The following is a 15,092-nucleotide window of genomic DNA, read 5'->3' as shown; positions in this document are numbered from 1 at the left end:
TAGTGTCGTAAGAAAATAAAAAGCTTCACCTCGTCCACGTGATGCTACAAGCTAACTACTGCTACTTGGAAGAGAGCAGTGTGCGAGTCTGTGTGTAGAGTAAGCTGTGGGAAAGATCCTTTTGTGGCAGTGAAATAAACCTCCTCCCATAAGCATGGAAGGAGCCGACGAATTTATGAAGTATCGTTCACCGCTGGTGTCCAGATATGCCAGCAAGGAAATGGCATATAACTTCAGTGACAGGAAGAAATTCACAACTTGGAGGAAGCTGTGGATCTATCTTGCTAAAGCTGAAAAGGTCTGACAGAGTCAATGCTTTTGCTGTTGTAATTGAACGCGCACTTTTGCGTCAAGCTTCTTAGGAACTTAAGTTTGCGACCTTCAGAGAGGCTTATTAAGTTTCCTGCTCTAAATATAGTTTGAGGACCACAGCTGCACTGAAGCGCTGTCTGCATGGTAGTCAGGTCCTTACCGAGCCGAGTTTGCCTTTCATTAACCCACAGATGGAATATATAATGTAAAAACGAAACTTAACAGCTCAGCCAAAGAAAAAGTCTTTAGGAGAAAATCATTTCAGACCAAATGCAGTTCATTTGGATTTATGCGAAAACCAGTTGAATCAATGTCGTGTTTGGTCTCCTTAGTAAATGCAATTTCATAGGGATTTTTATTTCTATTTAAATATATGTTTAAAAATATAGCATCCATTACTAACCAGAAGATAAGTTAAGTACGTGTGCTGCATTTACTTCTCTCACTAGCCCATTTCTGTGACTTTGAGCAATATTGGCTGCCTAGCATGAACTCATAATGAAAGCTCCTGGTCATGAGAAAGTATACTCTAGAACAGTTGCACTGTTGACATTTAGCTCCTAGACGAAACAGCTGTTTGATTCCTTTAAGTTCCCCCACTCCATGGTATAACCTGCCAGAGTGAAGCTTAAACTTATGTGATTGGGCACATTTTCTTATGTAGCCTATTCTGTAATGTAACTAATCACATGGCTGTTCTATGGCAACAGAAAAAAACATCCCAATCTAATCAGGACATGAGGAGCTTCTCATAAGGGCAGTACATTCATATTTAGACTGTCGAGAAGACAGACAAGATTGCTTATGCTAATAGCAGGCTGTTGGTTGTCACCTGAAAATAGTGATATAATAACATTTTATGAGGCTGCAGAAATCATGTAACATTTATCTACATATTCGTTAGCAGACGAGAAGTACATGTGTATTCTTTCATACAGTTTTTTTCTGTATAAATCAGAGCTCCAATGGTTGTTTGATTAATGGTGTCAGTGATCAACAAAATGTAATTCAGTTTAAATCTATCTATCTGTCTATCTCTGTGTGTGTGTGTGTGTGTGTGTGTGTGTGTGTGTGTGTGTGTGTGTGTGTGTGTGTGTGTGTGTGTGTGTTCTTGTACTTGCTACATGGTGAGTACCATTTTCTGCATTTAAATATCAAAGTGAGGACATTTTTACAAAGTGAGGACATTTTGGCCGGTCCTCACTTTGAAACAACCATGTTTGAGGGTGAACACTTGCTTTTAGAGAACAGGTATGAATTGAGGTTTGGTTAGGGTTAGGGTAAGGATTAAGTGTAGGCAATCAGTTGTGATGGTTAAGGTTAGGTAAGGCTCTAGGAAATGCATTACGCTTATGGATGTCCTCACTAAGATAGAAGTACAAACGTGTGTGTGCGTGTGCGTGTGCGTGTGTGTGTGTGTGTAACAGTCAATTTTAGGTAAGCAATATGTAGTGTTACAATTACAGAAATGTTGATCTAAATCGTGATAGCCTAACATGTACACCTCCATTGTCAATATGTTGAAGGCTGACATGAAATTTCTGTCCCACTTCATATACTGTACACTGACCCAAGGTGGTCAGATATTCATTAATCGCTGTCCTGACCCCAGTCTCACCATGTGATTCAAGACACATGAGAAGTGTACTGCAGTTGACTTGAGGAGTGCTTTAAAAGTCACATGAGAAATGTGAGGAAGACATATATACAGTTCACTGATTAAACAAGTGAATATACATTCACTTGTTTAATCAGATCAAATGTAAGAATTGCTGTTTTGTTTCTCTGTTAAAGTCCCTCTCTGGTCATTGATTTATTCCTTAAATCTATCTTGTTGTTTTTTCCATAGAAATAATGCCTTTGTACGTTGAAATGGCTTTGCTGTACTCTGTACTGTTGTTTCATTTAGAATGTGCAGATTGATGAAGTTCCTTTATCTCTCCACCAACCCCTCACAAATCAATGGGAATTGTAATATTAGAATTATTTTGTTGATCTGCAAAAAATACAGCATTTGAGGACATCATCTTAAGCTCGAATGTGCTGTTAACTTTTCAATTTACTTCCAATGTTTATAGGTAATGTAGGAGACAGAGTGAGGTGCACTGTCTGTTTGAGTGTGTGTGTGTTGCAGAGGCGGTGTTTCACTTAGAGTGGGCATGTGCATGTGTGAAAGGTTGTGCATAAAGGTGCGCGTTCGCCTATGGCACAGAGGGAGAGTCAGGGTCGGGCATAGTCGTATTTTTTGTTGACCGTGTTTAATTTTTCCATACCCATTTATTACAGTTTAGTTCTATGGTTTTTCATGTCACATTGCTCATACTGCTGTGCTCTGATAGCTCTGTCTTTTTGTCCTGCAATAAATGCACCAAAATGTATCTGAGGATCTGAGCGTATTTGTACCCATAAAACTTCTTGCGCTTCACAAAGGTACGAACCCAGGACCCGACCTCACACTCTCAGTGGCTACGAGGCTTGGTAAGGGGAAGCCGCAACAGGTCATTTGATTGAGAAAATATGCAGCAAATTCATGAAGTTAATAATTGGTAGTTGAACTTGCAGCTCTACTGACAACACCAAAATGCATACTATTTCAATGGCCGTAATCCCTTTATAGTGTTACTGATTTATTCATGTTTGAAAAGATTAGGGCGGCATGGCTTAGTGGGTAGAGTGGCCGTCTTGTAACTGGAAGGTTGCCGGTTCAATCCTCGGCCCGTCGTGCTCATGTTGAGGTGTCCCTGAGCAAGACAGCGAACCCCTAATTGCTCCTGGTGGGTCGTGGTTAGCGCCTTGCATGGCAGCTTCTGTCATCAGTGTGTGAATGGGTAAATGTGACATACCATGTAAAGCGCTTTGGATAAAAGCGCTGTATAAATACAACCATTTAGATGGTGACTTTCAAAATTTCCTGTTGTAGAGCCTTTGTTTTTCTCATTACATCTCTGTCCTCTATGTTGTCTTTCTCAGGCTTTGGGTCTACTCATCACGGACGCCCAAATTCTGGAGATGGAGACTCATGCAGAGGAGATTGACTTTGCTATGGCGGCTGAAGAAGAGCATAAGCTCAGACATGATGTCATGGCTCACGTCCATACTTACGCACATTGCTGCCCCACTGCAGCTCCCATCATTCACCTTGGAGCCACCTCATGCTATGTGGGAGACAATACTGTAAATATGATTGTTTTTTGATTACTAAAACAATACAGTATTTTATTGTACACTGCTCAAAAAAATTAAAGGAACACTTTTTAATCCAAGTATTGCATCAAATCAGTGAAACATGTGGGATACTGATCTGGTCAAGTAAGTAACTGAGGGGCTTTTTAGTCAGTTTCAGCTGCTTTGGTGTTCATAAAATTAACAACAGATGCACTAGAGGGGTAACAATGAGACAACCCCCAAAACAGGAATGAGTTTACAGGTGAAGGCCACTGACATTTTTTCCTTCCTAATATTGTCTGACTGTTTTTCACTAGTTTTGCATTTGGCTAGGGTAAGTGTCACTTCTGGTAGCATGAGGCGACACCTGGACCCTACAGAGGTTCCATAGACAGTCCCAACTCCTCCAGGATGGCACATCAATGCGTGCCATTGCCAGAAGGTTTGCTGTGTCTCTCCCAGCACATTCTCAAGCACATGGAGGAGATTCCAGGAGACAGGCAGTTAGTCTGGGAGAGCTTGACAGGACTGTAGAAGGTCCTTAACCCATCAGCAGGACAGGCATCTGCTCCTTTGTGCAAGGAGGAACAGGATGAGCACTGCAATGGCTCTACAAAATGAGCTCCAGCAGACCACTGGTGTGAATGTCTCTGATCAAACAATCAGAAAGATTTAATGAGAGTGGTCTGAGGGCCCAGCGTCCTCTAGTGCCCGCTGTGCTCGCTGACTGGCACGACAATGCCCAGTCTTACACACGTGGACAAAATTGTTGGTACCCCTCAGTTAAAGAAGGAAAAACCCACAATTCTCACTGAAATCACTTGAAACTCACAAAAGTAACAATAAATAAAATTTATTGAAAATTAAATAATCAAAATCAGCCATCACTTTTGAATTGTTGATTAACATAATTATTAAAAAAAACAAACTAATGAAATAGGGCTGGACAAAAATGATGGTACCCATAACTTAATATTTTGTTGCACAACCTTTTGAGGCAATCACTGCAATTAAACGATTTCTGTATTTGTCAATGAGCGTTCTGCAGCTGTCAACAGGTATTTTGGCCCACTCCTCATGAGCAAACAGCTCCAGTTGTCTCAGGTTTGATGGGTGTCTTCTCCAAATGGCATGTTTCAGCTCCTTCCACATATGTTCAATGGGATTCAGATCTGGGCTCATAGAAGGCCACTTTAGAATAGTCCAACGCTTTTCTCTCAGCCATTCTTGGGTGTTTTTGGCTGTGTGTTTTGGATCGTTGTCCTGTTGGAAGACCCATGACCTGCGACTGAGACCAAGCTTTCTGACACTAGGCAGCACATTTCTCTCCAGAATGCCTTGATAGTCTTCAGATTTCATCGTACCTTGCACACTTTCAAGACACCCTGTGCCAGATGCAGCAAAGCAGCCCCAAAACATTACTGAGCCTCCTCCATGTTTCACCGTAGGGACAGTGTTCTTTTCTTCGTATGCTTGGTTTTTGAGTCTATGAACATAGAGTTGATGTGCCTTACCAAAAAGCTCCAGTTTGGTCTCATCTGTCCAAAGGACATTCTCCCAGAAGCTTTGTGGCTTGTCAACATGCATTTTTGCAAATTCCAGTCTGGCTTTTTTATGAGTTTTTTTTCAGCAGTGGTGTCCTCCTTGGTTGTCTCCCATGAAGTCCACTTTGGCTCAAACAATGACGAATGGTGCGATCTGACACTGATGTACCTTGGCCTTGGAGTTCACCTTTAATTTCTTTGGAGGTTGCTCTGGGCTCTTTGGATACGATCCGTCTCTTCAATTTGTCATCAATTTTCCTCTTGCGGCCACGTCCAGGGAGATTGGCTACTGTCCCGTGGGTCTTGAACTTCTGAATAATATGAGCCACTGTTGTCACAGGAACTTCAAGCTGTTTAGAGATGGTCTTATAGCCTTTACCTTTAAGATGTTTGTCTATAATTTTTTTTCGGATGTCCTGGGACAATTCTCTCCTTCGCTTTCTGTTGTCCATGCTCAGTGTGGTACACACCTTTTCACCAAACAGCAGGGTGACTACTTGTCTCCCTTTAAATAGGCAGACTGACTGATTATGAGTTTGGAAACACCTGTGATGTCAATTAAATGACACACCTGAGTTAATCATGTCACTCTGGTCAAATAGTTTTCAATCTTTTATAGAGGTACCATCATTTTTGTCCAGGCCTGTTTCATTAGTTTGTTTTTTTAAATAATTATGTTAATCAACAATTCAAAAGTAATGGCTGTTTTTGATTATTTAATTTTCAATAAATTTTTATTTATTGTTACTTTTGTGAGTTTCAAGTGATTTCAGTGAGAATTGTGGGTTTTTCCTTCTTTAACTGAGGGGTACCAACAATTTTGTCCACGTGTGTATGTGGTAAGAGAACTCATGCAGTTCCTGGAGGATGAAGGAACTGATACCATTAGTTGGCCCCCATGCTCACCTGACCTGAATCCAATAGAACACCTTTGGAACATTATGTTTTGTTCCATCCGACACCATCAGGTTGCTCCTCAGACTGTCCAGGAGCTCAGCGATGCCCTGGTCCAGTTCTGGGAGGAGATACCCCAGGACACCATCTGTCGTCTCATTCAGAGCTTGTCCCGGCATCGTCAGTCATGCATACAAGCACATGGAGGCCATACAAACTAGGGATGTGCGCGACTAGTCGTTTAATTGTTTAACCGCCTACTCATTTATTAAACATTTAGTATTTTACTATTCGGTTAAACGCTGCATTAAGCATCATGCACTTTGTTCTTCATGCCTCTGCTTCTTTGTAAACTGGCTGAGCAGCCAGGGAGAGAATTGCTCCTTCTCCCCTCCCCTCACACGCACACGTAGCAGGGGACAGGGCCACGCAGTTTGGGGAAGAAAGTTTGGAAAGGTAAAGTGGGAAGATGGCGACGCTCCCACGTAACCCCGAATTTCCACATAACGCGAAAGCGCCACGCCACGCAGCGCCGCGCTGTTCGTACTGCGCAGCACTTAGAACCCATTCTCTTCTATCAGACAATTTCCACTGCATGCACTTCGGAGCGCTAGCACCGCGTCCCTGAAGCACCGGCGCGCGCCATGGCGCTGGAGATTCGCCTCAGGTCTTTTTTCTGAAATTGGGGGTCAGCGAGTTTACACAGCCGACAGGCAACCTTGTTGTCATCTACTGCGTCAAAATACTGCCAAACGGTGCTGATTTACGCTCTGCTGCCATGCCCCTGTGGCTCTCAGCGGCGAGACCGAGACGCCCCGTCTGCCCCAGTTGCCCGACCACGGAGCCCGTCGCCGGGTTCGCCGGCCCCCGCCACCCCCGGCCGCTAAATTGCAGGTTTTCAGGCTTTATAGACTAGTTGACTAGTCACAAATAAAATTTAATTGGAGATAAGCCTTAATGTTCTGTAACTTGTTTTGTCTTTCTTCCTTAGGATCTCATTATGCTGCGAGATGGCTTTGACATCCTCTTGCCTAAGGTGAGGCTCAGCTCATGGCAACAAAGCATGCACACCAATCCACTTGTGCATCTGTTCAGTTTGTGGAAATGAGGAAGTAATACACACGTGGACAAAATTGTTGGTACCCCTCAGTTAAAGAAGGAAAAACCCACAATTCTCACTGAAATCATTTGAAACTCACAAAAGTAACAATAAATAAAAATGTATTGAAAATTAAATAATCAAAAACAGCCATCACTTTTGAATTGTTGATGAACATAATTATTTAAAAAAAACAAACTAATGAAACAGGCCTGGACAAAAATGATGGTACCTCTATAAAAGATTGAAAACTATTTGACCAGAGTGACATGATTAACTCAGGTGTGTCATTTAATTGACATCACAGGTGTTTCCAAACTCATAATCAGTCAGTCTGCCTATTTAAAGGGAGACAAGTAGTCACCCTGCTGTTTGGTGAAAAGGTGTGTACCACACTGAACATGGACAACAGAAAGCGAAGGAGAGAATTGTCCCAGGACATCCGAAAAAAAATTATAGACAAACATCTTAAAGGTAAAGGCTATAAGACCATCTCTAAACAGCTTGAAGTTCCTGTGACAACAGTGGCTCATATTATTCAGAAGTTCAAGACCCACGGGACAGTAGCCAACCTCCCTGGACGTGGCCGCAAGAGGAAAATTGATGACAAATTGAAGAGACGGATCGTTCGAATTGTATGCAAAGAGCCCAGAGCAACCTCCAAAGAAATTAAAGGTGAACTCCAAGGCCAAGGTACATCAGTGTCAGATCGCACCATTCGTCGTTGTTTGAGCCAAAGTGGACTTCATGGGAGACGACCAAGGAGGACACCTCTGCTGAAAAAAACTCATAAAAAAGCCAGACTGGAATTTGCAAAAATGCATGTTGACAAGCCACAAAGCTTCTGGGAGAATGTCCTTTGGACAGATGAGACCAAACTGGAGCTTTTTGGTAAGGCACATCAACTCTATGTTCATAGACTCAAAAACCAAGCATACGAAGAAAAGAACACTGTCCCTACGGTGAAACATGGAGGAGGCTCAGTAATGTTTGGGGCTGCTTTGCTGCATCTGGCACAGGGTGTCTTGAAAGTGTGCAAGGTACGATGAAATCTGAAGACTATCAAGGCATTCTGGAGAGAAATGTGCTGCCTCGTGTCAGAAAGCTTGGTCTCAGTCGCAGGTCATGGGTCTTCCAACAGGACAACGATCCAAAACACACAGCCAAAAACACCCAAGAATGGCTGAGAGAAAAGCGTTGGACTATTCTAAAGTGGCCTTCTATGAGCCCAGATCTGAATCCCATTGAACATATGTGGAAGGAGCTGAAACATGCCATTTGGAGAAGACACCCATCAAACCTGAGACAACTGGAGCTGTTTGCTCATGAGGAGTGGGCCAAAATACCTGTTGACAGCTGCAGAACGCTCATTGACAAATACAGAAATCGTTTAATTGCAGTGATTGCCTCAAAAGGTTGTGCAACAAAATATTAAGTTATGGGTACCATCATTTTTGTCCAGCCCTATTTCATTAGTTTGTTTTTTTTAAATAATTATGTTAATCAACAATTCAAAAGTGATGGCTGATTTTGATTATTTAATTTTCAATAAATTTTTATTTATTGTTACTTTTGTGAGTTTCAAGTGATTTCAGTGAGAATTGTGGGTTTTTCCTTCTTTAACTGAGGGGTACCAACAATTTTGTCCACGTGTGTAGCTCTGTTTTGTTTTCTAAGCCCTAGTTGTATAATACCAACTGAAAAATGTAAAAGTAGTCATCACATTAATTTAATTTGCACTGTTTTCATACCTTTCATAATCTTTAATACATACCAAACAGAAATTTAACATGTCAGGATTGCATGGATTGTCAGAACAGTGCAGTGTCATATTCACAATTAATTCTCTTTGTTCTTTTTATTACAGCTGGCAAGAGTCATTGACAGACTGGCAAACTTTGCAGACAAATATGCTCAACTCCCCACACTTGGCTTCACACACTACCAGTGAGTCTGAATAAAGCTGTGTCTCTATATGAATTTTTTTTTCTCGTCTGTCAGTTTGCAGGGGGTCCATCACTGTAACTTTTCTGAAAAAGATTTTTTCCATCTTCTCTCTCACACTCGTTCCTCTTTCCTTCTCTTTGTTCAGACCTGCACAGTTGACCACGGTCGGGAAGCGAGCATGTCTATGGCTGCAGGACTTGGTCATGGACATGCGGAACCTACAGCGAGCCCGTGATGACCTACGTTTCCGGGGGGTCAAGGGGACCACTGGCACCCAGGCCAGCTTTCTCCAGCTTTTTCAGGGAGACTATAACAAGGTATAAATAATCGTTAATTAATAAATCCACATGTAGTTATGAGGAAGATCAGGATTTTTAAATTCAGAATCCTGGTAAATAAACGTGTTGGTTGTTATTTTCTGCTTCCAGGTTGAAGAGCTTGATAGGATGGTGACAGAAATGGCTGGCTTCAAAAAGTAAGCTGTGTACCAAGCCTCTGAAATTCAGTATAGGCCATTTTCCCCCAGTATAAAAGAAGTATATTTTGTTTCAAAAGGTAAACAGATAAACATAATACAGTGCACATCAGAGTTATTGTGTAAACTGTTAAAACATTTAACAAAAGAGAATGACTTTGTCAGTAACCATCATAACATTATTCACATCTTATCCAGAGCCTACCTTGTGACTGGACAGACATACAGTCGTAAAGTCGACATAGATTGTTTGTCCAACTTGGCCAGTTTGGGAGCTACTGTTCACAAGGTAAGCTGGATACACTCAAGACTCTACAGCATTTTCTCTATCTAGTGGTATTCAATGGAAGTTCAGTCTTGAGCACAACACTATTATAAATCTGGTCATTTCATGTGACAGTAGAACATAAGATTTTGAATAATTTGTTGATGCTCATGATGTGGTGCTTAGCACTGCTGACTCACAGCTAGAAGGTCCTGGGTTCGCTTCCTGACTTGGGATCTTTTTGTGTGCAGTTTGCATGTTGTTGCGTTGACTTTTACCACGTACTTCGGCTTCCGGTTAACTGATTATTCTAAATTGTCTGTAGGTGTGAATGTGAGTGTCCTTGATTATCTGTCTCTGTGTGTAGCCCTGTGATAGACTGGTGTTCCCTGCCCTTGTCCTAAGTCAGCTGGGCTAGAATCCAGCACCTCGCGACCCTAATGAGGATTAGGCGGTGAATAGATCATGGCTGGAAGGATGTTGATGCCTATCTTTATATTGTCTATCTGCTATAGATCTGCACAGACATCCGCCTGTTGGCCAACCTGAAGGAGATTGAGGAGCCTTTTGAGAAAGAGCAGATTGGTATTTTCAGTGATTTACACGGCTTTACACAATTGTATCACATTCTGAAATCGAAAAGCATATTACACGGCATATTATACTTTAATAGTACAAACTGTAACTTTGAATGAAAGTGTCTTGTCTTTAGGTTCCAGTGCCATGCCTTACAAGAGGAATCCCATGCGTTCAGAGCGTTGCTGTAGCTTGGCCCGACATCTGGTGGTGCTGATTGCTGACCCACTGCAAACGGCCTCAGTACAGTGGTTGGAGAGAAGCCTGGATGACAGTGCCAACAGGTCAATTGTCAGAGACACAGATTTTCACTTTATTCATCCTATTCTGTGAATTCATAAAGTGGATGTCACATTTAATTCACAAACATGCAATAATGTCCAGTGGTAAACAGTGTGGACCCTTTGCAACAGTCATTCATTTTTATCATATGTGAAATAATCTGATATTCTATTCAGTCTAGGGCTGCAACTAACGATTATTTTAATAATCGATTAATCGGCCGATTATTTTTCGATTAATCGATGAATCGGATAAAAAAAAACATTTTTAATTTCTGCCTCTTTATTTAGAAATAGAAGATTTGGAATGACAGAACAAATAAGGTCATTGTAGGGAAGCCTTCATCTTCAACCATCAGAGGCCTCATGTCAGTGACGGTCATGTTGAGGATGCTTTCAGTCAGACAGCTGCTTGCTGTGGTGGACATGATGTCTTTCTCATCATAAAGCCTGTTAATGTAATTCATCCTGCCTCACTCCAACACAGACCAGTGTCTTCACTCAGATGTTGTCAGAAAATTAAAACTTGAGGCTTAATCTTCAAATTATTACCACTATAGTGTGAAAGTTACGTTTATTTGTAATGCATATTCAAACCATGCTTTAGCTGATAAAAGTGAAATAAAACCTCTCTCACAGTCACACACACCCCATCTCTGCCATTAATCAGTTAATAAGCTAACCCTAGCATCAGACAAGCTACCAGAGAGACTGATATTACGTTTCCTCACTTTAAAACGGAACAAATGTAGGATAATGCAGTGACTTAAGGTGCATGTCCACTAGATGCAACACATCGCGTGTGGCCGGTTGGTGCGTTTCCAGCTGCGATCCGGTGTGTTTACCTGCAGCTCATTTTTATAAGGTAGACTCGACTTCTACTGTCCTTAAACATCTAAACTAGCTGTCGGTGAACTAAAACCAGGACAGGTTCAGCTGCTGCACAGATTATTTCTCACCTCAAATGCTTTAGAAATACTTTTCCCTGAAGTGTTTTCGAAATAATAGAGAAAGTTTGCGGCCCAGCCGCTGTGTTTATCAGACTCATCTACCGGACCGTCAAGTTGAAAGCGCGGTCACGTAACCACGTAGTGGCCCGCTCGTGACCGTCCAGCATCAGTGCGATTTTCAGATGCGTGCATTCGCATGTAGTGAACACGCAGCATGTCTTTGTTTTGTGAAGCGTGAAAAGCTGCCATACTTTTGAGCACTTTGGTCAAACTGTTTTCTCCATGTCAGTCATGTTTCGTTTGTTGAATTTACTTCCCTTTGAAAATACCTCCTCTGCTCTGCCTCCACCTCGCTCTGTTCAACTCGCTCTGCAGGTGAAGTAGACGGCTCCGCAACATGACGAGCATGAATCGCGCGACACAACGAATCGATAATGCAATTCGTTGCCAACGCTTTTAATAATCGATTATTATCGATTTTATCGATTCGTTGTTGCAGCCCTAATTCAGTCCACATTGTCTCTTGTTATTCGATAAAGTTTAGGTGAAAATAATACAGAGGCTTTTTCTCATGGTTTTTCTCCTCTTTTCATTCCCTTGCTCTTGTGAAGGAGGATCTCACTGCCCGAGTCGTTCCTGACTGCAGACATCATCCTGAGCACTCTTCAGAACATCACAGAGGGTCTGGTGGTCTACCCCAAAGTCATTGAGAGGCACATTCGCCATGAGCTGCCCTTCATGGCCACAGAGAACATCATTATGGCAATGGTTAAGGCTGGAGGAAACAGACAGGTAGAGGAAGATGTTATGTGATAGAAATTGCTCACTGAGCAAGTCAGCATTGATTATAAAAAAAAAAAGAAGAAGCAATATTTGTATTGTTCTTTTATTAAAACAGATATGATCTGCTTGGTAGAAAATGCTGGTTACGGTATGTTTTATGCTCAGTCTGAAGTGACTGCTCTGTGGAAAGTAGTTTTAGAAGTGAGCAGCAAATTTGACTGAAGTTAATGAAGAACCAAAGTGCTTAAGTCCTAGGTGTTTTTAGTTAATCTGATTAACAATATACAAACATGACCTAATGAACCATATGAAAGGGCCACAAAAGCTGTTAATAGACTTTTTCTTCATGAGTTCATCATTCTTTCCTGAACCTCTCTTTCAGGACTGCCACGAGAAGATCCGTGTTCTATCCCAAGAGGCAGCAGCAGTGGTTAAACAAGAGGGTGGTGACAATGATCTGCTGGCCAGGGTACAGCGAGACCCTTACTTCACACCTATCCTGGAGCAGCTAGATGCTTTGCTGGACCCCAAAACCTTTATTGGCTGTGCTCCACGACAGGTAGAGGTTTCTAATTTATTCTAGGTGCTTCATAGTGTATGCCACACACAGCGTCATGCTAGCCATCTAGCTCAGGCTGTTTCTTAGGAATGGTAAAGCTACAAAAACTAATGGTATGTAACATATTGACTTTGTTTCTTTTCTTCTTCCTGGTCCTGTTTGCCTCCAGGTTGCAAGGTTTCTGTCAGAGGAGGTGCGCCCGCTTCTAGAGCCATACAAGGCCAAGATGGATGTCAAGATTGAGCTTGAGCTTTAATATGCACATGTTTGAACATGCTGATGTGCACAAGCCATTAGAGAAAGACTTAACTGTAGTGTTTGGCCACGAAAAATGCAGAGTTATATCTTAATAAAGAAAACTGTTGAATTAATTTCTCTTTGTCATAGTGTTTTCTTTTGTATAAGCTTCATTTCAGGGTATATGAAAGAAATGGTTTGTAATGTTCATATTTAAACAGTATATAGTGCTACATTTTTTATAATATAACAAACTTAAAAAAACAGTGCTTAAAACAAATGTTTGGTATGAGGATAGACTTTGAGGAGATTGTTGGTCAACTGCACCGATTTAATTAATCATTAAATGAATTTTAAAGTAGTCAGTGCTGAACCTCGGAGGAGTTTGATTTGTATGTGCTTTCATTGACAGAGCCCAAACAAAGTACAAAGTTGTCATTTCTCTGGAAATTCTATGCTATGCTCATACTTGTGCACAGCACACCTCTAGAAAAATCACTAATAAGATGTTACTATCCAATCTGTGAGCAGCTGCTGATTCCTTTGTGTTTTGCTGTATTCCAGAAGAGGTGAAATGCAACTAGCTGCATTTCTGCAGTGCAGTGAACAAAGCCAAACCTGCAGTTCTCTTTACTCTCAGCAGGGTTCTTCCTAAAGCAAGACTGGAATCAAACTTTTTTTCTAAGGATTTCTAAAATATGCTTAGCAACCACCTTTTTAGAAATCTTTGAGACCAAAGACCATTTTGATATTAGATGGTAGTTCCAAGGGAGTGGTAGATGGTGTGGGCTAAGGAGAGGGTAGAATTCAGTCAGCAGGAGTAACTGATGCTTTGATTTCAATCCAATTGATAAAATAGTCTTTGACATCTCAGTTGTTTGTAGAGATGACACAAACAGTAGCTGGGGCAGATTTTACGAAGTTATTGATGGTACTGAAGAGATACATTTGGTTATGTTTTTTTTTTATAGAGGTAATCAGATTTAAGAAATAGGACAGCCTCTCACTCTTTACCAGTAAATTAAAACGACTCCCTAATTTGTACCAGATAAACGAGAAGTTCAGACTTTTTCCACTGTCACTCAGTGCTTCAACATTCTCTTTTTGCAGTCTTTTCTTTTTATTTAATTTTCAGTTTTCAAATGTTAACATCACAACACAAATGAAAAATAGACTATGTGCAGATACCTGTGCATGTACACACACACACACACACTAGCTATCCATCCATTATACACTGCTTAATCCTCATTAGGGATTAGAAAGATCCTGGGAAGGCAGGACATGGACTGGGGATCTTCTAGCTGCAAGGTGAAAGTGCTAACCTCCAAGCAACTGCACACACAAACTAGATGAGTGAAAAAATAAAATAAAAAAAATGCTACTAACCTTGAAATAAAGAAGAAAGCCAAGGCATGTTGTCTTTCATAAAGTTGACATAGTAACATTTAGGTAGTGAAGGTAACCAAATTAGCAACACTAATGAATGAAGTTCCATATCGACTTGTGTTACAAAACAAATCCAGCATTAGGAACAAGAAAAGCACTCGGAGAGGGCAGTACTCCGCCAAGGCTGCTCAGTCATTGTATCATTTCCAATGGATAAGTTGAGATAAGTCCACAGCAGTGGATTTGTAGTAGGATCGCAATCATGTGATCATCAGCAGGCAGCTGATGCAGTGTTCACTTGTAGTTACAGTGAGGCTGTGCCGTTATCTTGCAATGATACAGAAATCTTTATCAAACTTGTGGATTCAGACTACAAGCCACATCACTGCCAGAATCTAATGAGGTGATCCCTGTGTCATTTCTGACCTTCCCTGAAAATTTCATCCAAATCTGTTGTTTCGTTTTTGAGTAATGTTACGCACAAATGGTAGGACAGATTAACAGACAAACTTACGTCGATCGTCACATAACTCCGCCACGTTCCTTGGTGGAGTAATAATGTGACACTGTGCCAGGAAAGGTCCCCACATTCTTTTAAATATGTTCTCTGTGTTAT

At 41.3% G+C, this 15,092-nt stretch overlaps 1 protein-coding gene across 2 annotated transcripts; it reads left to right on the top strand.

The window, feature by feature from the left end:
• The first annotated feature begins 5 nt into the window (after positions 1–5).
• On the top strand, positions 6–13,221 carry adsl (adenylosuccinate lyase). 2 transcript variants are annotated; one of them, XM_022213460.2, is made up of 12 exons: positions 7–298; positions 3,283–3,486; positions 6,907–6,951; positions 8,882–8,961; positions 9,107–9,278; positions 9,390–9,436; positions 9,635–9,725; positions 10,217–10,286; positions 10,414–10,561; positions 12,120–12,300; positions 12,674–12,850; positions 13,020–13,221. In XM_022213460.2, the coding sequence occupies exons 1-12, from the start codon at positions 155–157 to the stop codon at positions 13,104–13,106; spliced, it is 1,446 nt and encodes a 481-aa protein (XP_022069152.1). In that variant the 5' UTR covers positions 7–154; the 3' UTR covers positions 13,107–13,221. The 2 variants fall into 2 exon arrangements, with proteins under 2 accessions (XP_022069153.1, XP_022069152.1); XM_022213461.2 differs by lacking the exon at positions 6,907–6,951 and having other exon boundaries at positions 6–298.
• The last annotated feature ends 1,871 nt before the right edge of the window (positions 13,222–15,092 follow it).

Source organism: Acanthochromis polyacanthus, chromosome 21 (genome assembly GCF_021347895.1).
Source record: "Acanthochromis polyacanthus isolate Apoly-LR-REF ecotype Palm Island chromosome 21, KAUST_Apoly_ChrSc, whole genome shotgun sequence".
NCBI classification, from domain to species: Eukaryota; Metazoa; Chordata; class Actinopteri; family Pomacentridae; genus Acanthochromis; species Acanthochromis polyacanthus.
The sequence above is the reverse complement of the archived record's forward strand: the minus strand, read 5'-3'. Positions and strand labels throughout refer to the sequence as shown.

What these genes read in the sequence shown, in the direction of transcription:
- adsl (XM_022213460.2), top strand. Translation starts at nt 155, where the DNA reads ATGGAAGGAGCCGACGAATTTATGAAGTATCGTTCACCGCTGGTGTCC. An exon ending in CTTGGCTTCACACACTACCA is followed by an intron (nt 8,962 to 9,106) that starts GTGAGTCTGAAT and finishes CTCTTTGTTCAG; the next exon opens with ACCTGCACAGTTGACCACGG. An exon ending in TGGGAGCTACTGTTCACAAG is followed by an intron (nt 9,726 to 10,216) that starts GTAAGCTGGATA and finishes TATCTGCTATAG; the next exon opens with ATCTGCACAGACATCCGCCT.